The sequence below is a fragment of the Salmo salar genome, chromosome ssa14 (genome assembly GCF_905237065.1).
Source record: "Salmo salar chromosome ssa14, Ssal_v3.1, whole genome shotgun sequence".
Lineage (NCBI taxonomy): Eukaryota > Metazoa > Chordata > Actinopteri > Salmoniformes > Salmonidae > Salmo > Salmo salar.
In genome coordinates this window covers 71,049,743-71,075,276 of record NC_059455.1, presented here as the reverse complement: position 1 = coordinate 71,075,276, position 25,534 = coordinate 71,049,743, and the positions used below count along the sequence as shown (strand labels likewise).

At 42.0% G+C, this 25,534-nt stretch overlaps 1 protein-coding gene across 3 annotated transcripts in view; it reads right to left on the bottom strand.

Annotated features, from left to right (window-relative positions):
• The window catches only part of LOC106570219 (KH domain-containing, RNA-binding, signal transduction-associated protein 3), a 156,547-nt gene that overhangs the window by 11,569 nt on the left and 119,444 nt on the right, over positions 1–25,534 (bottom strand). For all 3 annotated transcript variants that reach the window (XR_001320628.2, XM_014142306.2, XM_014142307.2), the window contains exon 7: positions 17,861–17,943. Coding sequence is in view for 2 of the 3 variants with exons in the window: in XM_014142306.2 (XP_013997781.1) it covers positions 17,861–17,943 (83 nt within the window). In the remaining variant the exon portion in view is untranslated. The remainder of the gene's footprint in view (positions 1–17,860; positions 17,944–25,534) is intronic.

Here is a 25,534-nt window from a genome sequence, read left to right as displayed (position 1 = left end):
GCATCCCAAATGGCACAGTCAAATGCCTCATAGCACTTTTATAGTGGCCCTTTGTGCCTCAGTTGGTAGAACGGTAGCATAGTGGTTTCAATTCCTAGGACCACCCGTACATAAAATGTATGCGTGCATGACTGTAATTTGCTTTGGATAAAAGAGATTGCTAAATCACACGTATTATAAACCATCCATCAACACTTTATAAATAGTCACTAATGGAGTAAACACGATGCCGGGAACGAGTCAGGGACTGAAACAATCCCGACGTACCCAACTGAATTCATTTTTTATGTTGTTTTAATCACAAGCAAACTCTGTAAACATTCCTTAACAGCTAACGATAGAGCAGAGCAAGGAGAAACCTAGAGCAATCTGTCTTAAAGCGCTGGCTGGCCTTGACCTTGATAAATGAACACCCATAGCGCCCATTAGCTAACCCTGTCTCGTGATCAGGAATGAGGGAATCTGACTCCAGACCTGGTCGTCCACAGGTATACCTACTGCCTGGCTCTCAGTTTTACAGGTATGTCTATAAATGGCTGATCTTAAGTTGTGATTTTGCCATTTGCGCCGCCACTAAACAGATGGTGGTGTTACATCTGAATGATGTAGTACACGTCCCTGGTGGACTTTGCTTTCTTACACAGCCATTACTCTTCTGTTGCTCTGTGATAAACCTGCAGAGATATGCTAGGACACTAGAGAGGATCCAGAGGCACAGAGAAGAACAATCTATAATCAGCAGTCATATCCAGAGGAGAGAAGACACTAAATATTTCATAGGTTTTCCAAAGCAAGAGGAAGACCATTCAACAGCATATTCAACAGATTTTCCTCATACATTTCATGCAAATATTAGGTGCATTTTTATTAGCAAGATAACTTCATTCATATTGGGGCGGCAGGTAGCCTAGTAGTTAGAGCATTCGGCCAATACCTGAAAGGTTGCTGGATTAAATCCCCGAGCTGACAAGGTATAAATCTGTTGTTCTTCCCCTGAATAAGGCAATTGACCCACTGTTCCCTGGTTGGCCGTCATTGTAAGTAAGAATTTGTTCTTAACTGACTTGCCTAGTTTTATAAATAAAAATAGTGACACATTTTAGAGTGGGTACAGTACGTTGTAACGACGGTCGTCAGGAATGGACCAAGGCGCAGCGGGTTGAGTGCTCATAATTAACTTTAATGAAAACACTACTACAAACAAAACAAAACGATGGACGACGAAGACAGACTTGAAGGCACAAGACAGCAATTCAAGTGACAACCTCCCACAAATTACAAACACACCCTAATATATAGGACTCTCAATCAAAGGCAACTAGACAACACCTGCCTTCAATTGAGAGTCCACACCCCAATTAACTAAACATAGAAACAGACTAACTAGAAAGAACATAGACTAACAGAGCAGTGACCAAAAAACCCCGGAATACATAAATCAACTACCCTCTACATAATACACACACCCCGAACCACATAAACCAAATACCCTCTGCCACGTCCTGACCAGCCTACACTAACAAAATAACCCTCATACTGGTCAGAACGTGACATACGTATTTTGTATTTCATGGATTAAGGCTCTGGAAAATATAGCAAAATGCCCAAAAAAGACAAAAATAGACCAAATATAACACAAAAGGAACTGGACTTGGGAGAATGTGTCCTGTATATTATCCAAAAAGAGGTTGGTGTAATTGAAATTGAAAACTCCCTCAGGAAAATGCTGTTGATTGCTTGTCTCAGCAGCTGATTGCAAAGGCAATCTGCACTGTTGGACCCTTGCTGCGCTGTCACAAAGACGGACTGAATGGTAAACGTCATGGATTTACATAATGTGTGACTATAATCATCTGCTTTGTCTGAATTTGACCCGCCCATGGTAATCAACTTATCGATGGTCAATCAATGTTCAGCAGTCAGGCCTACTACATTTAAAGTAACCTCAGGTGCAGATTGTGTCTTGGTGAACGGATAGGGAGGTGACTGCAATGTTAATACAGCCCAAGCATGTAGACTGAGGTCGCATCCCAAATGGCATGCTATATGACACCATATGACACCCAATAGTGAATTACTTTTGACTAGGGTGCATAGGGCTCTGGTCAAAATAAGTGCATTATATAGAGAATAGGTTTCCATTTGGGATTGACCCTCAGTTCTTCATTATGTTCTCGGCTGTGCAATAAACTGGCATCATCCTGAGAGCGTCTGGAATCTCTCCAAGACAGCACCTGAGGCAGCAACAAAAAAACACTTGTTTGGCCTTACAAGACTAAAATATCTCTAGCTCTGAAGCAAATTAGCCTGACAAGACTAAAATATCTCTAGCGCTGAAGCAAATTAGCCTGACAAGACTAAAATATCTCTAGCGCTGAAGCAAATTAGCCTGACAAGACTAAAATATCTCTAGCGCTGAAGCAAATTCTCCTGACAAGACTAAAATATCTCTAGCGCTGAAGCAAATTAGTCTGACAAGACTAAAATATCTCTAGCGCTGAAGCAAATTAGCCTGACAAGACTAAAATATCTCTAGCGTTGAAGAAAATTAGCCTGACAAGACTAAAATATCTCTAGCGCTGAAGCAAATTAGCCTGACAAGACAAAAATATCTCTAGCGCTGAAGCAAATTAGGGCCAAAGACAGAAGTTGCTTGTCAAAACAAAACATTTCATACTGCTGAGAACTAAGTTAGAACTATATTGAAATGATAAAATATGCAGGTAAAGTAAATATTCAAAGTACCCATCTGAGAACTGCATGACCTCTGGTTCTTAGATAGAAATCAATACAATTCTGCTGAACTAATTTACTCTGTTTAACTAATGTACTGCAAATGTGTGCTTGCCAAACCTGAAATATTATGGAAAATACCAACGTCGCATATTTCCTAGGCCTAATCATGCCGAGAACTTAGTAAGTAGTTATAGTATAATTCCTTGATTTCTTTACCCATTATTTAACTGGGCAAGTCAGTTATGAACAAATTCTTATTTACAATGGCGGCCTACCCCGGCCAAACACAGATGACGCTGGGCCAATTGTGTGCCGCCCTATGGGAGTCCCAATCACGGCCGGATGTGATTCAGCCTGAATTCGAACCAGGGACTGTAGTGTTGCCTCTTGCACTGAGATGCAGTGCCTTAGACTGCTGTGCCACTCAGGTACTTTACACAACTATATCCAAGATGGAGTAGCAGTCGGACGTGTGTTTGTCTTGTCCCATGTTAATAGTCTGTAAATAGTTTGTTTTTCATTTTTTTCGTATAGATTTTAATCTCACTTTCCATCTACAAACTAAATATACTTTCCTGCAACCCGCCTCAACCAATGTGGTACGGATCTGCTATTTTTTTATACCTTATAACTGGAACCTCCATCAGAAGCTAGCCAGCAAATTAGCTACTAGCTACTAGTCATTGTTAGCCAATGCTAGCGGTCTTCACCGTTAGCTCGGACACCAGCCAGCTTTAGAACGGACAATTACCTGCGAGTCTGCACAACGCAAAATAAACCCAGAGCATATCGGACTGCTTTTCTCTACCACATCACCGGATTCCTGCCGCAAGCTCTGGACCATTACACCGGATCATCGCAGTTAGCTAGCTGCAACCGAGTGGCTATTGTTGGCTAACGCCTCTGTCCCGAAGCAAACCTTGATCTAGCCTCGAACTAGGCCCCTCTCCCGGCCAGCCGACGGAGTATACCAGCTAATTCTTGGGCTACAATACCTCTTTTGCCAATTGGCCTGGACCCCTTTATTGTCGACACGGAGCCCCACCGATCCATCATGACTGGTCTGCCGACGTAATCGTCCGATGTGGTTTCAACAGGCTTTTCCGTTGCGATGTCGCCGAAGACCCATCTGCTAGCCCCGGCCCGCTAGCTTTCTGAACTCCGTGTCTCCTACTCGCCTAGCGTAGTAGCAACTACCAACGGCTCCCTGACTCACCTATTGCTGCTCATTGGACCCTATGATCACTCGGCTACACAGCTGATGCCTGCTAGAAGCCTCCTCCATAAGATTGTTATATTCACTGCTTTAGCACACTCCGCAAACCCTGATGTCTTAGCCTTGTCTGAATCCTGTCTTAGGAAAGTCAACCAAAATTCTGAAATTGTAATGTAATCCATTCCAGTTACTAGTTACCTGTCCAAAAACATAACTTTTGGATTACCCAAACTCGGTAACATGATCTGATTACTTTCAGTTACTTTTGGATAACTTTCCCCTTAAGAGGCATTAGAAGATGACAAAAATAATCATCAAATGCATTTGGTGTGTCATCACAGTAGTCTCTGACCTCATAGTGGTCTCTGACATCATAGTGGTTCCTGACATCATAGTGGCCTCTGACATCATAGTGGCCTCTGACATCATAGTGGTCGGACTCTCTCAGATGGAACCACCACAATTGATGTAATTAAGAAAACAGAAAGGTGTCAATGTATTTTTTGGCAAACATCCTTTCGGAATTTAAAAGTAATCAAAGAAGTAATCATCTAGTTATTTTTTAAGTACAGTGCCTTCAGAAAGTATTCAGACCCTTTGACTTTTCCAAATTTTGTTAGGTTACAGCCTATTCTAAAATGGATGAAAAAAATAATTTTCCTCATTAATCTACACACAATACAGGTTTTTAGATTTTTTTTTTTTTTTTTTTACTGAAATATCAGATTTACATAAGTATTCAGACCCTTTACTCAGTACTTTGTTGAAGCACCTTTGGCAGCGATTACAGCCTCGACTCTTCTTGGGTAAGACGCTACAAGCTTGGCACACCTGTATTTGGGGAGTTTCTCCCATTCTTCTCTGCAGATCCTCTCAAGCTCGATCAAGTTGGATGGGGAGCGTTGGTACACAGTTATTTTCAGGTCTCTCCAGAGATGTTCAATTGGGTTCAAGTCCGGGCTCGGCTGTCATGTGCCTTTTACTGAGGAGTGGCTTCCGTCTGGCCACACTACCATAAAGGCCTGATTGATGTAGTGCTGCAGAAATGGTTGTCCTTCTGGAAGGTTCTCCCATCTCCACAGAGGAACACTAGAGCTCTGTCAGAGTGACCATTGGGTTCTTGGTCACCTCCCTGACCAAGGCCCTTCTCCCCTGATTGCTCAGTTTGGTTGGGCGGCCAGCTCTAGGAAAAGTCTTTGGCGTTCCAAACTTCTTCCATTTAAGAATGATGGATACAGACTTCTTCCATTTAAGAATGATGGAGGCCACCGTGTTCTTGGGGAACTCGACACAATCCTTTCTCAGAGCTCTACGGACAATTCCTTTGCCCTCATGGCTTGGTTTTTGCTCTGACATCCACTGTCAACTATGGGACCTTATATAGACAGGTGTGTGCCTTTCAAAATCATATCCAATCAATTGAATCTACCACAGGTGGCCTCCAATCAAGTTGTAGAAAAATCTCAAGGATGATCAATGGAAACAGGATGCACTTGAGCTCAATTTCGAGTCTCATAGCAGGGGGTCTGAATACTTATGTAAATAAGTAATTTCTTTTTTTAAATTTTAATACATTTGCAGGGATGTTTTTGCTTTGTCATTATGGGGTATTGTGTGTTTTTTTCGGAGGTTTGTTTTGTTTGTTTGATCCATTTTGGAGTGGGGCTATTGCGTGGCGGGATGTGGGGGAAGTCAAGGGGTCTGAGTACATTCCGAAGGTACTGTATCTGTAATCTGATTGCAATATTTTAGCTGGTAACGTAACTGATTACAGTAACAGTTCTTTGTAATCAGATTACATGTAACTGATGCAATGTAATCACTTCCTCCCCAACCCTGGGAATATGAGTTGCGTTTCTCAGTGTGTGTCAATGCTTTCTGCCTTGCTCTGGTCTGTTGTTATGGGTTTTCCTAAATGTTTCGTCACGCCACTAAATTGTCTCAGTGTGCATGTGTACTACATCAGTGTGTATGTGTGTGTACAGTATGTGTGTGTGAATATGTGTGTTTTTTTGTGTTTATACTCCCTGAGAAGTTACAGCTCATTGGGCTGCAGCGGATTCTGACATTCATAAAAAAAGTTAAATATATAAAAAAATACATCTGAAATTTCCATCCCCAACTACAACATTTTCTGTCAGGACAGAACTGCCGAATGGCACTGAGTTGCAATCTACTGCAGAGATAGCCTGCAGAGTTCTGTCTTACTATCCAGGTCTGTGCCCAAACAGTTAGAGCTTCTACTTTTAAAAATCCACCTTTCCAGAAATCAGTCTCTCACTGTTGCCGTTTGTTATAGACCACCCTCTGCCCCCAGCTGTACCCTGGACACCATATGTGAATTGATTGCCCCCATCTATCTTCAGAGTTCGTTCTGTTAGGTGACCTAAACTGGTATATGCATAACACCCCGGCCATCCTACAATCTAAGCTAGATGCCCTCAATCTCACACAAATGATCAAGGAACCTACAAGGTACAACTCTCAATCCGTAAACATGGGCACCCTCATAGATATCATCCTGGCCAACTTGCCCGCCTTTCCTTACAGTTCTCTGCTGCCAATGACTGGAATGAATTGCAAAAGTCACTGAAGCTGGCGACTTATATCTCCCTCACTAACTATAAGCATCAGCTGTCAGAGCAGCTTACCGATCACTGCACCTGTACACAGCCCATCTGTAAATAGCCCACCCAACAACCTCATCCCCATATTGTTATTTTTTTTGCTCTTTTGCACCCCAGTATCTCTACTTGCACATCATCATCTGCACATCTATCATTCCAGTGTTAATGCTAAATTGTAATTATTTCGTCACTGTGGCATATTTATTGCCTTACCTCCCTAATCTTATTACATTTGCACACACTGTATATATATTTTTCTGTTGTGTTATTGACTGTACGTTTGTTTATTCCATGTGTAACTCTGTGTTGTTGTTTGTGTCGCACTACTTTGCTTTATCTTGGCCAGGTCACAGTTGTAAATGAGAACTTGTTCTCAACTGGCCTACCTGGTTAAATAAAGGTGAAATAAAATAAAAAACAACTGATCCACACCTTTAGTGGTCTACATTGGTACTTCTGTTCACATACTGTTGGTGGACGACCCACCAAGACTTGCCATTCGGACATCCATTACTGTTCTCTCCCCTGTACTCTGTCTTACCTCAGCATGGCTCTCTCCCCTTTGCTGCTATCTCTACAAGTCCCCTGTGCTCTGTGCTACCTCTTACCTCCACGCTTGTCTCTTGTATTGAGTTTTACAGCTGTTCCTAGGGGATGTGTCTGCCCTTTAAAACACTGTCACAGCTACCCCTGTAACCGCGGCCCTCCTCCCTGTAACCACGGCCCTCTGGGAGCAGCCTGACGGCCCAGGGTCGGTATTCAGGGGAAAGGGACGGGAAAGGGAAGATGCGAGAGGCCCCTGTAGTCTTATATGTGTCAGGAATGAAATAACACTCTGATCCAAACCGACCTGTGTGAGTGTCCATCCTCTGACCTTCCACCTGCTTAATAATACCCACCTACCTACCTACCTACCTACCTACCTACCTACCTACCTACCTACCTACCTACCTACCTACCTACCTACCTTCCTTCCTTCCTTCAGTTAACTCTCCAGAGACTTAGCCCTTTGCCAGTGTTTTTATAATTATGTTGTGTTGGGTCAATCCACGATTGTGCACCCCAATACATGTCAGACATGCTTTTAAGTTATGTACCCACTAGGTTCCTCAGGACCTCTAGCACTGGCCTTTTAACTATCCCAAAGCCTAGGACCAAGAGGTATGGAGAGACAGCCTTTAGTTATTATGCCACCAGCCTTTGGAATAGCCTGCCAGGGAACCTGAGGGAGGGCCGAAACTGTGGACATATTTAAAAGTGGTCTTAAAACGCATATTTTTTAGCTTTGCTTTTGCTTAGGGTGCTTTTAAGTCATTCCATTTTGTCATTCTTTTATTTTTTATCTTATGTTTGTTTTGCAGTAAATATTTCAGCTTTTATTTTCATCGTTTTTTATTATTGTGTTCCATTCCATGTCTGAAATGTGTTGCATAAATAAAGCGTGATTTGATGATTTGATGATTTGATTTGTGTCAGTGTATTAAATGCTGTAGAAAGAGGCTATGATTGCGCTCATACAGATTGACTGCTCTTGTGCTGAACCTGAAGCTGCCATGGATGTCACGCTGATCTGGCGTTCCAAAATGTTCCCCAAGGCTTTCCCTGTCTTCTGAAATATGCAAATGTCTCCAAGTTGAGAAGAACCGCTAACAGTCTCATGTTTCAAGGTTGTGAACTGTTCATTTTTTCCTTTGAATGTGTATCTACTACATTCATTTTGACTAAATATGATTTAAAAAAAAACATTGTTTAGGCTATTATCAGCAATAATGATTTGAAAAACAAGTTGCATGTCTTGAATTTAGTAGGAATAATATGTCCATCTCAATCATCTCTACAGTATAGTAGACATACATGTCACAAATTCCCAAAACAAACTCTCCGGAATGGCTGCCCTGTTTCCCACCAGGCATAGGGCTGATATCATACTGGAGACACTGGAGAAACCAATGGTTGTAAAAAGCTCTGCTTGTTATCCTGCAGCTAGTGAAGTCCTGCCTGCCTGCCTTCCTGCCACCCAGCCAGGGATCTGATGTGGTGACTGTGCTGTGAGCTCCTCAGGCTCTGTGAGGCATTGTTAGGCAGACGTCTTGTCCATGGATCTAGTCTAACACTCCCCTGGGCCCTTCCCTGCTCCAGCCCTGCTGCCGTTCTGACCTGCTCAGGCTGAGTTTGGGCTCCGGGCTAAAACAGGGCTACACCTTTTGTTCATCAGCAGATCTAAATTGGATGACCTTAAAAGGGAAATTTGCTGTACCGTATGCACTATGCACTGCAGTGTTGGTTGAACTGTACACACTGGCTCTGTAGTGTGGGAAATGAATGCTTAGAAAACAAGTCTGTGCGAAAATGGTTCATGTTCAGATGTCCTTTCAATTTAATTGCCTGCTGTTAGATGTAGTAGGATAACTATGTTACAGTATATTAAAATATGCATATGTACATACACTGACTGTACAAAACATTAAGAACACCTGCTCTTTCCATGACATAGACTGACCAGGTGAATCCAGGTGAAAGCTATGATCCCTTACTGATGTCACTTGTTAAATCCACTTCAATCAGTGTAGATGAAGGGGAGGAGACAGGTTAAATAAATATTTTTAAGCCTTGAGACATTTGAGACAGGGATTGTGTATGTGTGCCATTCAGAGGGTGAATGGGCAAGACAAAATATTTAGGTGCCTTTGAACGGGGCATGGTAGTAGGTGCGAGGCGCACCGGTTTGTGTCAAGAACTGCAACGCTGCTACAGTAGGTTTATCCACAATTGTGGCGGTTCTGGGGGCAAACAGGGGAGGGGGTGCAACTCAATATTAGGAAGGTGTTCTTAATGTTTGGTGTACTCAGTGTATATACTACCTTGATGTCTTTGCGCTATGCTACGGGGTATCATCCCCATGCATTGTTAAGGGCTGCTAGCGTCTATGATGCTTTTACTCTACAGATGAAAGAAGAAATCAAAGGGTCTCGTCTGGTTAACAATATCTCTTAATAATCAATTGTCCTATGAAATAGGGTTTACTTTTTATGAAAAATAATAATGCATTGGTTTATGAGGAACTAAAAAGATGACTAGTATGTTCAGAAAGCAAGGAGGGTACTGTAGTGTACTGTACATATTCATAAATACCCACTGAGAGTAAAAAGTCATCCTGAGTGTATATAGAGCAGACTGGTTGCAGTGTCCTAAGAAATTGCAAGAGATCTTTGCTTTTATCGTGTACATGATAAACAATCAAAGCTCAAAATAAAAATAAATACTTTCGAGCCAGTTCTGAGACGTTTAAATAAATATAACGAAGTCAACAAAAATATGTAAATAAACAGAATAGTGTGCCTCAGGAGGAAGATGATGTAAAGTACGGAGGCCCATTATTCAGCCCATGGGTGCGTCTAAAATGGCACCCTATTCCGTATAGTGCCCTATGGACCCTGGTCAAAAGTAGTGCACTATAAAGGGAATATGGTGCCATTTGGGACTCACACCATCTCTAGCCAGAGAATAGATCTCAGAATCTCTTTGAGTCTAGCATCAGGCCTCTGGGTAGAACATACACACACACACAATCCACCCAGCCTCTACATGATGGACTCCATTTTTCCTACTGCCTTAAGCCTCTGTGATTATTCACCAGGCTCCTTTTAAAACAAATGGCTGCAAATAGACACCAGGGTTCTAAGAGGCAGGCAGGCTTTAATATGTACCCCTCAGTCTCTGAGGAACTACATAGAGAGAGAGGTGAGAGAGAGAAAGGGGGAGAGAGAGAAGCAGATACTTTGGCCCTAACAGAGAGTGTGTGAGAGATGGATGCCGCCTGGCCTGGGCGACATATATCCTGACACCGTCACAAAAGAAAACATCAACCATGCCTCCTCACAAAGCAGGGGACAGTCTAATATGTTATTTTTTTCTTTATTTTTTCCTCCCCCTGCCCCCCCCCCCCCCACACAGCTGCCTCTAATGCAATTTTTGACATCTTAAGTGCAGCAACAATCAGGCCCTCTTTGAAACTGCCCATGCACGCAGAAAATACAGAATAGAGGAGAGGTGGGAAGATGGTGTGACAGCAGTAGGGATGCGTCCCAAATGGTGCCCAATTCTCTATTTTGTGTGCTACTTTTGACCAGAGAGAGTCAAAAGTTGTGCGCTATTTGTGGAATATGGTGCCAATTGGGACGCATCCCAGATGCAGGACCGATAAAAGAGTGTCCTTTGACCTTAAGTGACATGGTGAAAGTAATCACGATCGCTCCCTTAATATGAGAAAATCAATTCTGTACATTTAGTTGTAGGGTCTTATTTTTTTATCAGGGGTTGGAACCTAAATTATTTTCCAAGCGTTTCGTTCTGAACAGAACCATTATTTGTTTTGTTCCCTTCCACTGTTACGACCAGCAAAATAAAGTTCTGAACCATTTCAAACCCCGCAAAAATAACGGTTTATATAGTTATTTTCTGTTCCTTTTTAAATATATATTTTTTGTACATTTAGCGCGACATTAGATTATGTCACCAATCAGATAGAGCAGCTTGCTATGGAGCAGGCTATAGATGTTTACATGTATTGGACAGGCAAGTGTAGGGTGCGAGATACAACAGAAATTATTCCGGTTGGGAGAGATCGAGAGAGGGAGAAGGAGGAGGCTTGACTTGAAGCACTGGGCATCTTATTATTATCTTAATTAGGCCCACAGAATTATTCGTACGGAGGAGAGGCTTTAATGTCTTTGAACTTCAGAGAGTTGGCTTAACGTTGCACCAGAGCTAGCTAGCTAGCTAACAAGCTTGTGTGTGCAGAGCGTCACCAGAACTAAAATAAAAATACGTTTTATCTTTTTGTAGTTAATAAATTCAATGTGAAACGTGATATTTATAGTATCCTTAACTAGCATTGAAAAAATGTAATCCATTCTTCTCGAATAAAAAATATTTAGCCTTAATTTCTGAATCCCGCTTGTAGCATCAGTAGGTAGCCTAAGCTTCGGAAGGGAAGGGGCAGTTAGCCTACACATGCACACACACTGGCAAAGATTTTCAGCTGGCAGGCAGACACTGGAATAAGTTTCTGAGTGGCTTTGCATAAGCGCGTTGTTACATTTTTGTGGGAGTGAAAAGAAATGCCCGGTATGTAAAATATTGTATTTAAAAAAAATGTTGTTAAAATAACAGTTCTGTTCCGGAACAGTGTAGATCACTTTTCTTCCCGGTTGTGATTCTGTTCCTCAAAAAATGTTGGTTCTGTTCCCTGAACCGGTTATAACCGATGGTTTCTATTGCATAGAGCTATAGGACACCAAACAGCAATGTAGCTGCAGGGTCTTCTGTTGCTGCTGCATAGAGCCAAACAACCAAACAGCCATTTAGGCTTCATGAGGCAACAATGGCTGACATGGAAAATAGGCTAAAAAAATATTAGCACAAGGGATCCACTAGTATTAGTCAAGCTATGGCATTATGGTTAAAATGCTTTTGACAGGACATCAGAATGAGAAGTTACAGCAGCTTGTTTGCCCTCAATTTCATTCTGAGCCCCCAAACGCGGTCTTCTATGTTGGCACTAAGACATGCACTGTGCATGCCTGGCCTGTCTGATCGCCCCTCCATATGTTCCATTAGAGTTCAATCTATTAGAGGTCATTCCATTTCAGTTGGTCATGACGTAGTGGATGTTTATCTATTTATAATTCACAACTGTCTCTTTCTCCTTCATTTTTGAAAGTATGTCAAAAGCAATTCTTCTGATCCCTAAATGTGACTTTTTCCCCAACCGATCATTACAGACAGCTGGATGCTGCTGTAATCAATTAAAGATAGCACAGATGCTCCAACACGCATTTATGTATTAGTCTGTCCTTACAAATCTAACTATTTCATGTGGAAATGTTTATTTTATGCATAAGGTAACAGTAATGGATCTGAAGACACCACAACACACATAGATTTTTCTACAGTCTTTCAAACTATTCTGAAACCGAAAATATTTACTGTACTCAAATGACATTATTTCTCAATTGTGAACATAGGAGAAAAGTGTATGCACCCCTGCTCCACGCAGCTCTGTCCTTGTGTGTGTGTGTGTGTGTATGTGTATGTGTATGTGTTTGTGTGTGTGTGTGTGTGTGTGTGTGTGTGTGTGTGTGTGTGTGTGTGTGTGTGTGTGTGTGTGTGTGTGTGTGCGTGTGCGTGTGTATCTCCTCATACACTGAGTCCATTTCATGTTTCTGATTGTTAACCAGCTACTGTCACCATTCACACCTGTATGTCTCACCCTCGCTACACAGGTTAATGAATAACTAGCATGCTAATATTCTAATCTGACATGGTTCACATTAAAGGTCTTCTCGGATCACGATATTGAGATCCGAACCAAATTGGATATGTGAAATTCCTACCTGACCCTGACAGGATCCAGTCGTTATAAAATATACTGTTTTTATTTGATCCGATTTGGATCCAAGGTGGACCAGACCCGACCCAAAACATGTCAGAGTTGAGAGAGAATCGGATCCAAATTGGGTCAGGTCTGTATCTGACCCAAATGGATCTGAAAGAAAAAACATTTTGCTTGATTGCCCAAAATGGAGCATTATCGACATACTTGTCTGCTGAACTTTAACGTGCATTTTCGTTGTATCTAAAATAATTTATTTGTGGTCTACAGCTTAGTATTTTCATAATTACATCCCTATAGTTAGATGGAGAACATTAGGAGTTTTTCAGAAATGTATTCCTTATTTCTGTTGACAACATTTTTGAGTAGGAGGATTTTTTTGTGATGATCATCGTGTGCCAGCCTGAGAGCAACAAATTATTTTACTGAACAACATTACAATCTAGCCTCCTTAACTGTTTTGATAAACATTGATTTAGACTAAAGGTAGGTTATAGCAAGCTTGACCAACAAGCTTCAAATTCAAAATACATTTTGAATAAACTAGGGAAGGATGGAGTCTCCCATCTGCATTCCCGTGTCATTTCCAACAATTGGGATTTGTAGGTGTAGGTTCGTATTCCTGCTATGACAACGCTATAATTGGATGTAGAATATTTGTAGGTTTTCCGAGATCTGTTCATTTTGTTTCTGTTGACCACGTTTTTGAGTATAGAGGATTTTTATATGGTGATTTTAGGACGCTACGTAGTCAGCGAGTGCTGTGTGTTAGACTGTCACAGTATCTAACGAAGGTGGCGCCCCTTCTCGGTCGGGCGGCGCTCGGTGGTCGTCGTCGCCGGCCTATTATCTGCCACCGATCGTTGTTTCTGTGTCTTTTGGTTTTGTCTGTCTATCCCGCACCTGTTTTGTGTCTGTCATTAGTGGGGGGTTATTTAGTGTGTATTTTCAGTTGGGGTTCTCGTGCGGGATTGTTTATTGTCTACTCTAGACAGTTGCGAGTATAGCTGTTTTTTTCGCTGGATATTGTCTATTGTATTGCCGGGCTGCGCCCCGTGCGCTTTTCCGGAGTGTTTAATTTTTGGGAATGTGTTTTTTCCCTGGCGGACTTTGTCACGCGCCCTGTGCCCTACGGCTATTGTGTTCGCATTTATTATTAAAACACCGTTGCTCCGGCCCTCTGTCTCCTGCTCCTGATTCCACATCTCCACTGGTCCTAGACAGCCGTGACAGAATCCCGCACCTCTAATGGAGTCAGCAGGAGCAGAAGCGCGTCCATGGCTGAGCAGGTCTCTCACCACGCCAGCCTCCTCCACCGCCTAGGCTCGGCCATGGACCAGGTGTTGGCCCGGTTGGAGAACTGGGAGAGAGGTGCTTCCCCAGCTGGACCAGCTCCGGTCCCTCACCCTGCGCCCCTACCCACACCCACTGAAGCGGGCGCCGGCGGTATCCGGATTACTCCTCCTCGGGAGTTCGATGGGACGGCCGCTGGGTGCAAGGGGTTCTTGCTCCAATTGGAACTATACCTGGCGACCGTCCGCCCCCCTCCCTCCGACGAAGAGAGGGTGAGCGTCCTCGTCTCGTGTCTCACGGGTCGAGCCCTGGAATGGGCCAATGCGGTCTGGGATGGCCCAGACTCGGCTCGGGGCGACTACCCTGAGTTCACCCGCCACTTCCGGGCGGTTTTCGATCATGCCCCGGAGGGCAGGGCGGCGGGTGAGCGGCTATTCCATTTGAGACAGGAGACGAGGAGCGCTCAGGATTTCACCCTGGAATTCCGGACTCTCGCCGCTGGATCGGGGTGGAACGAGCGGGCCCTGATAGATCACTATAGGTGTAGCCTTCGCGAGGACGTCCGCCGGGAGCTGGCTTGTAGGGACAACACCTCCACCCTAGACCAACTGGTGGATTTGTCCATTAGACTGGACAACCTGCTGGCTGCCCGGGGACGTTCCAGTCTGGGCCTGTTCGTTCCGCCTCCCAGTCCTCCCGCTCCACAGCCCATGGAGATAGGGGGGGCTGCGTCGAGGAGGACTGGAGGGGGGGGTCTCTCCTGCACCCGCTGTGGGCGCAGAGGACACACTGTGGACCGGTGCTGGAGAGGTCCACCCGGGAGTTCGGAGGGCAGGCAGAGCACTACTTCGACCCCCCAGGTGAGTCCGCACCAGCCACACCCAGAGCCCCCTGTCGACCACATGTACACCTCCGTTTGTTTTCCTGATTTTTCCCCTCACTTCCAGTATAAGGCACTAGTCGATTCAGGTGCAGCTGGGAGTTTTATGGACCGTGGGTTAGTGAAGAGGTTAGGGATTCCCCTGGTTCAGCTGGACCACCCCTTCCCCGTGCACGCCCTAGATAGTCGACCGCTAGGGTCAGGCCAAGTAGGGGAGGTCACAGTGCCACTGGTTATGCAGACATGGGGGGGTCATGAGGAGCGTATCAGCCTGTTCCTCATTGACTCCCCAGCGTTTCCGGTGGTACTGGGAATCCCCTGGCTAGCCACGCACAACCCTCAGATTTCGTGGAGGCAGAGGGCTCTTACGGGGTGGTCGAGGGAGTGCTCAGGTAGGTGCATAGGAGTTTCCATCGGTGTGACTACGGTGGAGAGTCCAGACCAAGTCTCCACCGTGCACATTCCCTCAGAGTATGCCGATTTGGCTATCGCCTTCAGTAAGACGAAGGCGACTCTATTACCCCCCCCCCCCCCCATCGACGAGGGGATTGTGCGATAAACCTCCAGGCCGACGTGGTTCTTCCTAGGAGTCACGTGTATCCTCTGTCTCAGGAGGAGACAGTGGCTATGGATACATACGTCACTGAGTCCTTGAGACAGGGATACATTCGGCCATCTAAGTCCCCCGTCTCCTCAAGCTTATTTTTCGTGAAGAAGAAGGAGGGAGGTCTGCGCCCGTGCATTGACTATAGAGGTCTAAATGCTATCACAGTGGGTTTCAGTTACCCGCTACCTCTCATTGCTACGGCAGTGGAGTCATTTCACGGGGCGCGCTTCTTCACGAAATTAGATCTCAGGAGCGTGTATAACCTGGTGCGTATCCGAGATGGAGACGAGTGGAAAACCGCATTTAGTACCACATCGGGCCATTATGAGTACCTCGTCATGGCGTATGGGTTAAAGAACGCTCCCGCTGTCTTCCAATCCTTTGTGGACGAGGTCCTTCGGGACATGGTCGGGCAGGGTGTGGTGGTGTACATCGATGACATCCTGATCTGCTCCGCCACACGCACCGAGCATGTGTCCGGTGCGTGTAGCTGTTTTTTTCGCTTGATATTGTCTATTGTATTGCCCGGGCTGCGCCCCGTGCGCTTTTCCGGAGTGTTTAATTTTGGGGAATGTGTTTTTCCCTGGCGGACTTTGTCACGCGCCCTGTGCCCTACGGCTATTGTGTTCGCATTTATAATTAAAACACCGTTGCTCCGGCCCTCTGTCTCCTGCTCCTGATTCCACATCTCCACTGGTCCTAGACAGCCGTGACATAGACAGTGTAAGACACATTTTAGTAGGCTATTTCTATAACCCAGGTCTAACCCATTATAATAGCCTAATATTTTGTTTTCTAAATGAAATGCAGATTTCATTAAAGCCTACAGAATTAGCCTATACAGCCTGTGATTGGTTTGGATGCCGGTTTGATAGAAAAGTCATCCATGCCACGGCTATGTAGGCCTACCATCCAGAGAGTTAATTAACGATTCATCATTGAAGAGTGAAGTTGTCCTGATATTTCTTATACCTATCCATGCCTTACACAATGTACACATCGGCAGCCTTTCAACATTCGACTTCATAATTTTCTGTAGATAAGCCTATGGCTATCAGTCTACCGCAAACACACATTCACACACTGCATGAGCAGATTAAATTGGTCTAAAATGCTATTTTTTTAAGACGACCAGAAGAATGTGTTGGCAACTCTGCAGTAGCCTATAACGTAATTATTTTTGAATGAAAGCCAGGAAACTAGCGCCTGAATGAGTCACCTTTCTTATATCACACTTGACTCGAGTCATTCAACATTAATTAACAAACTGTTATTTTAAATAATGAAAATACCCAAATAAAATAGCTAAATAGCATACTAAATAGGCCAAGGCTAACAAATGAAAAAAAGCCTGAATAAACGAGTAAATTAAATAAAATAAATAATTAAATTAAGTAGCTCAGATCTTGAAAATATGACCAAACTTTTCCACCTGTATCCACAATGTGCATAAACAAGGCGAATACAAACGATTTCCCTGTTTCTATATTTTTTGCACTTTATACAGCCTAGGCTGTCATTTTCCACTGCGTCCTCCTCCTCTCCCACAACAAGTAGGCCTATAGCTTATGTCACGTGAAGTGCGCAGTGGCTGGTATTCATGAAGTGAACATGTCGTTTTGTCACAAAATGATAGTGACACATTTGGTTTGAGGAAATGGGACCCCCTGACAATAATTTAAGAGAATAAAATGTAAATGTGTGCAATGTGTGTTTATGTTGTTTAGGAACTAACTCTTCAAATATCATTTCAGATCCAGTTGGTATTTCACATATTTTCACACAGATCGGGTTGGATCTCGGGTAACCGGGTTCGGATAGATTCGCGAAGACCTCTTGTTCACATGCTGCTAATTGAAAAATAGCATGCTAACATGCTAATCTGATGTAAAGCCTTGATGCAACATCCTGCCAACAATCTCGGACAACCTTCATGTATTTTTGATTAAGACAAAATCATAATAGGGTCCATTTGATTTGCCCACTCAAGTATCCTTTCCCCCCCTATTTAACTAATGAACACCAATAATAGACACTACAGTATTGTCTTGCTAAAACAGGGGTGAGGATGTTAAGGACACCTGAGAAACAGGAAACAGACTCTTACTTCTGTCCTTGATTGCTGTAACTGTTGTCGTAGGAGTCATAACCCTGGTCATCGTAAGCTGTCCCGTATCCATCATCATATTCCTGGAGATAGAAAGAGAGGATAAAATACATAAAGAACATTTATAAAAATCACCACAACTTCATTTTTTCTGCGCTCTGCCATGGGACTGGTCAGTCCAGGTCACTAAGTCCATCCACCTCAGTTGGTCCTAACATAGTTTGTTTCTATCTATAGTTGTCTCCTTTAGAACTATACTATTCATCAACCATTTGTTTTACACCTCGGCTAATTCCTTCATTGTACCTCTGTTAATTCCTGGAAGTATGTCAAAAGCAATTCTTCTGATCCCTAAATGTGAATTGTTCCCCAACCGATCATCACGACAATTGGATGCTGCTGTAATCATTTAAAGATCGGCACAGATGCTCCAAAATGCATTCACAAAATCTAACGATTTCATGTGTAAATGTTTATTTTATGCATACGTTAACTGTCATGTATCTGAAGACACTACCCCGCACATGTCTACTGTCTTCCAACTACTCTGACATTGAAAATATTTACTGATCTTAAATGCACACATTATTTCTCGATATTAGTATATTAGAAGAATAGTACCATTGCACCACATACAGTACCAGTCAAAAGTTTGGACGCACGTACTCATTCCAGGGTTTTTCTTTATTTTTACTATTTTCTACATTGTAGAATAATAGTGAAGACATACAAACTATAAAATAACACATATGGAATCATGTAGTAACCAGAAAAGTGTTAAACCAATTTTGACTGGTACTGTACATGTAGCTCTGTCCGTTTGTGTGTGTGTGTGTGTGTGTGTGTGTGTGTGCGTGCGTGCGTGCGTGCGTGCGTGTGTGTGCGTGTGTGCGTGTGAAAAAGCCAGATGCATCTCCTCGTGCCCCGAGTCCATTTCATCACCATCTCTGAAGATGAGCTTGAAACATCTGCTTGAGCTCCAGCAATATCCCCTCTCCTCCCCACTCCTCCCCCTCTTCCCCACCCCCCAGTCCCCTAACCCCCTGCCTAGTGGAACATCAAAGGGGCGCAGAGCCGCACCCGTCCTAATTTAGGATAAATGGGAATTATGTTCCACAAAGATGTCGACCCCTCGTGACACATCCCTCATCCCCCTCACCCCCAACACTCCACCACTAATTCCATCTGGGTGATTTGCATTCACAAACTGTGAGAATTACAGTGAGAGAGAGAGAGAGAGAGAGAGACAACATACTCATCTCCATGTTATTATGAAGGCCTCTAATGCCTGATTAGAAACATGCTTCTGCCAGACGCCACCATTTGAATCCACTCTTTTATCTTTAATCCTGAGGAAGCTAACGAACTAACTGTGTATGACGAGGGAAAATAAAGTTCATCAAAGTTGGGCTGGTGCTGTGGTTGTGTAAATCTGTATGCATCCCAAATGGCACCCTATTCCTTCCTAAGTAGAGCACTATATAAGGTGCCAATTGGGAGGCACACTGTTACAAATAGAGTTCCCTGGCCTCTGGTTTTCTAAGCACCACAGTATCAACATCAATATTACCATGTTAGATTATGGTGTGTAAATCTGATCATCAACTTTCAACTGTCATGCCGGTTTGTTGGTGGATTATGTATTATGGACTGTAAGGTCATGATACAATGTTTGGCTGTGACGTCAATACGCTAAATACCTACAGTACCAGTCAAAAGTTTGGACACACCTACTCATTAAAAGGGTTTTTCTTTATTTTTACTATTTTCTACATTGTAGAATAATAGTGAAGACAACACAACTATGAAATAACACATATGGAGTCATGTAGTAACCAAAGAAGTTTTAAACAAATCTAAATATATTTTATAGTTGCGATTCTTCAAAGTAGCCACCCTTTGCCTTGATGACAGCTTTGCACACTCTTGGCATAAATAGTCAAATAGACAAATAAAGAAAAACTCTTGAATGAGTAGCTGTGTCCAAACGTTTGTCTGGTACTGTATATAATATATAATATGATTCATATTTGAAGAGTTTCATTCCAAAATGCTATAAATCTATTTTTTACAAATGTTTGTAAATTATATTTTTACTGTTTAAAGAAATTATGGAAGAGATAGTTTTTTTCACGATCTAATCACGGCATGGGGTTGTTCAATGACAGATTTTTTTGCAAAATCTGTCACTTGATGGTTTCATGTCAGAGAGACAAATATTCATGGTTTATTTGTATTTTATTACATTTGTATAATTCATTAAAATACTGAGCTATATTGTATGAAGAAAAAATATATAATTTTAAACTAATACAATTGCTCAGAGAAAGAGATTTTATTTAATGTGAAAAAAATGTTGTCAAAAACGTAGGGATCAATATTATTGAATAAATGTATGAGTGAGAAAGTCAGAGAGGGTCAAAGATCATACCCCAAGACATGCTAATCTCTCACCATTACCAATAACAGGGGAGGTTAGCATGTCTTGGGGGTATGATCTTTGACCCTCTGTAACTTTCTAACTCATCATTATTCACAATTCATTCAGGATTATCTGTAATCATGGTAGCATCCACAATCATGTAGAAGTGTTTAGAAACATATATTATTATTTACAATAAAAGTGACTCCAAAATACACAATACATTATTTACCACAAAATACTCTGAAACACAATCAAAATGAACTGCAGATGCATCCAAAAAGTTTCTAGTCACACGCTTGATGTAGTCATCAGGTGCTAGGAATATGGGACCAAATATTACATTTTTGACTACTTTATTTCTAAGAATCTCATGGGGTGTCAATAATTTTGATCCATACCATTTTGAGAGAGAAAATATATTACTTGCTAAACGAAATCTCTTTCTCTAAGCCAGGGGTTCATAAACTTTTTCAGCCTGGGACCCAAATGAGAAATTCTGTGTTTTCCTGGGACCCAAGCTTAGGAAAATATGCAACTATATGTAAATATTGGTACATTTCATTGCCCTTATGCCTAAAACAAATGCAATATAGACAAAAACAAATAACCATGAAATTAAATATCCATATAAATATCTGTTAATGTTTCTTTTCCCCCATTAAAAACACTCTTACATATCTGTCTAGTTTGGATCTGTTGTTGTTACAATATAATACATAATTTTCATTCTGAACTGAACATTTTCATTCTGAACTTATACATCACACAGATGTATACAGAACATACACAGGCTTTTTGATAGTGCAACCCTAAGTAACAGTACAGATGAAAAATGATCAGGCCTACTGTACATCTTACATCTTAAATTGTTGTTGAAAGAAAGTCTAGGTTGGAACTGTTGCTGTTAAAATACAATACATATGTTTTATTCTGAACTGGAATAAACTGATTGATCACATCACACAGATGTAGGCCAGAAAACACACAGCAGTCCTAATGAGCATGTCTATTCTGGGCTCTGTTTTTGACAGTACAACACTGAGGTCATGCTCAGCCTTCAAACTGTTTCTGTACTTGTTTTTTAAGTATGCCAGAGTTGAGAACCCTGACTCGCATAGGTATGTGGTGCCAAACTGGACCAGAACATCTACTGCTTTCTCAGTCAGGCAGGAGACCGCTTCCTGCTGTAGATGAACAACCCAGAACTGTGTGAATGTGTTTGCCTCAAAAAGCATCTTGCTTCAATCAGTTTATTCCAGTTCAGAATAACAATTGTATTTTAACAGTAACAGTTCAAACCTAGACTAGTTTTCAACAATCATTTCTACAGTAAGATGTACAGTGGGCCTGATCATTTTTCATCATCATCTGTACTGTTACTAGGGTTGCACTATCAGTAGCTAGCTTGCTTTGGCAAATGTTAGCTATTAACTGTGGATAAGGCCAGGGGATTGTTTGAAAGAGAAACTCACATCTACTACTATGAGAGTTAGTTAGTACTCCCAATTTCTGCTGATCGTCACCTGTTATAAAATGACAACATTGCCTTGCTAGCTGACGTACTCTTCAACTGTCGGAGCATTGTTTCCTGAAGCATTCTGCCATGTTCTGAAAGAACTCCCTGGGGTTTACCATCATATTAATTTGTTCTGCATACCTGCATACCTATAAAATGATGCTGCCACCACTATGCTTGAAAATATGGAGAGTGGTACTCAGTAATGTATTGTATTTGCCCCAAACATAACACTTTGTATTCAGGACAAAAAGTGAATTGCTTTACTACATTTTTGCAGTACTACTTTAATACCTTGTTGCAAACAGGATGCATGTTTTGGAATATATTTATTCTTTACAGGCTTCCTTACTTACACTCTGTCAATCAGGTTAATATTGTGGTTTAACTACAATGTTGTGTTGTTGATCCATCCTCAGTTTTCTTCTATCACAGCCATTAAACTCTGTAACTGTTTTGGCTTCATTGTGAAATCCCTGAGCGGTTTCCTTAATCTCTGGCAACTGAGCTAGGAAGGACTCCTTAATCTTTGTAGTGACTGGGTGTATTGATACATCATCCAAAGTGTAATTAATCACTTCACCATTCTCAAACGAATATTAAATGTCTGTTTATTTAATTTTTTACCCATCTACCAATGGGTGCCCTTCTTTGCGAGGCATTGGAAAACCTCCCGGGTCTTTGTGGTTGCATCTGTGTTAGAAATGTACTACTCGACTGAGGAACCTTACAGATAATTGTATGTGTGGGGTACAGAGATGAGGTAGTCATTCAAAAATCATGTTAAACACTATTATTGCACACAGTGAGTCCATGCAACTTATTATATGACTTGTTCATAAAATGGTTACTCCTGCACTTATTTAGGCTTGCCATAACAAAGGGGTTGAATAGTTATTGAGTAGAGACATTTCAGCTTTTCATTTTTTATTAATTTGTAGAAATGTCGAAAAGCATCATTCCACTTTGACATTATTTTGTGTAGGCAAAATATCTCTATTTAATCAATTTTAAATTCAGGCTGTAACACAACAAAATGTGGAAAAAGCCATGGGGTGTGAATACTTTCTGATGGCACATCTATTAATATTAAATTGTAGAAAATCTCAGCAAAATGGTAAAAAGTTAAACCATGTATCTGTGGCTGATCAAGTATGCATAGTTAGCCTCACTTATCAAATAAATTAGGCTCAGTTGAGTATGAAAAGCCAGAGGGAGATGATCCTAGATCAGAGGAGAGAAAAACATTTTTCTTTGGCCTAGCGGAGGAGACAGTCAACCCAGAAATATAACTCATTTTCAAGTTGTCAATAAATAATAAAACAGTCGGAAATCTCCACAGCATTTGGATTCACTAATCCAGTTCAAGAATCTATACAACTATTATTTGTATCTGAAATGTATGCCTGCATGATGAACGACACAGAAAAGTTAATGTCCACATCTTGTTTGATTAGTCAGTTGTAACAACATTGAGAAAACAAATACTGTGCAACATGCTTAATTAATGACTAGCATTTGCAGTATATTCACATAATGAATAACATTATGGAATCATCACTTTCTCTGTCAGACACAATAATAAGGTCAATGCTGGTGATTTCTCATGTTCTACTCTGTTGCATAGATCCATTTTTAAATACATCCTCTCAGCATTACAAGACTAATCATATGTCCTGACCCCCTGTAGTTGATAGTATCATGGCCTTGATTATAGTCTAATAGCTGATTATGAGTGTAATGAGACAATATCGTTCTATAGAACAGAAGGCTCTACTACAAAGCCAAGCTCTGGCTTCTCCATAAAACGTAGCACGTCTCTCAGATACATAAAAATCAAAAACATAGTTAGCTCTGCAAGGAAGGTAAAGCGGATCAAGCCGACCGGTCAGGAGATCATGCATTACAAAAGAGCCCTCACAAAGGCCCACAAGGTACTGATGGACCCCAGACAACCTCTTTACCAGGAGTTTGAGCTACACCTCTCGGGCGATGTTATAGGGCACCAGGGCACAAAAAGAATAGAGCCAGGCAATCTTTTGTCTCAGTGGCTTCTGAATGTTTAAAACCAGCAGGCTGGTACAGGTGACACTGTACTTGACTGAGTGTGTTGATGTTTATTATGTATATGGTGTACCGATGAATCATTGATCTCTCATGCATTGCACCTTTTCTACCTGCATTTATTGTCAGTATAAGTCTACGCTTGATGATGTGTTTTTATACACTGAGTGTATAAAACATTAAGAAACCTTGCTCTTTCCATGACATAGACTGAGCAGGTGACTACTGTACAGGTGAAAGTTATGATCCCTTATTGATGTCAGTGTAGATGAAGGGGAGGAGACAGGTTAAAGAAGGATTTTTAAGCCTTGTGACAATTGAGAAATGGATTGTGTGTGTATGCCATTCAGAGGGTGAATGGGCAAGACAAAATATTTATGTGCCTTTGAACTGGGTATGGTAGTAGGTGCCAGGTGCACCGGTTTGTGTCAAGAACTGCAACGCTGCTGGGTTTTTCATGCTCAACAGTTTCCCATGTGTATCAAGAACGGTCCACCAACCAAAGGACATACAGTCAACTTGACACAACTGTGAGAAGCACTGGAGTCAACATGGGCCAGCAGCATCCCTCAAGGAACCCTTTCGACACCTTGTAGAGTCCATGCCCCGACGAATTGTTCTGAAGGAAACCTCATCTCAATATTAGGAAGGTGTTCTTAATGTTTTGTACACTCAGTGTATATGCACTGTGCTGCAAACAAGATTTCCCCACAGGGATAAAAAAAAAAAGCCATTATCTTCTCTTTAACATAACCATGTATGAAGCAAAATGGAAGCACTCAGAGCAAAGGATACATTTATGGTTGACAATCTATTTGAAGGCTACTGTCCCTTACCATGTAATGGAGATGTAATTCCTCTCTCTCAGACCCATCGCTGTTGACTTTATCAGGGTGCTGCCTTTCCTCATTTCAGTGTTGTTACTGTGTGATGTTCAGTGCCACTTTAAATCAACATTAGAACCTAACAATGTCATGTTATTGTCGTTTAACTTACCAGCTCCACTCTAAGTGAGTTAGGGGAGAACTCAACCCAGAACATGACTATTTTACTAAGCATGCTTGCAGGTTAACAACATATTTTCAACTCAAATTAAATTTTATTTGTCACATACATATATTTAGCAGATGTTATTGCCGGTGTAGCGAAATGCTTGTGTTCCTAGCTCCAACAGTGCAGTAGTATCCAACAATTCACAACAATACACACGAATCTAAGAGTAAAATAATGGAATTAAGAAATATATAAATGTTAGGACGAGCAATGTCGGAGTGGCACTGACTAAAATTTAATGAAATTAAATGTATTATGTTAGCTAGACTTTTCTTTAGAAAGATGAGCCTTTGGGAAATTCGAACAACTTTTCAATCAGAAACTTGACTGCGATAGGTAATGCCTTTGTTTCGCCTCTTGCAAAGCACTGATAGCACAGCTCAGTAACTAGCAGTATGAATTAAATGTGTTGGAGGGATAAATGAGGGCACACACACACAGCACTTATACAATATGGCTACATTTCCAAGTTTAAACAGGATTAGCATGTCAGAAAGGGATGGATGGAGAGAGAGGAGCAGACAGACGAGAAAGAGAAAGGGAGCAGAAGAGAGAGGACTGAGAGAGAAAGAAGAGAGAAAAAGAAAGAGAGAGGGCAAAGAGAACAGAGAGAGAG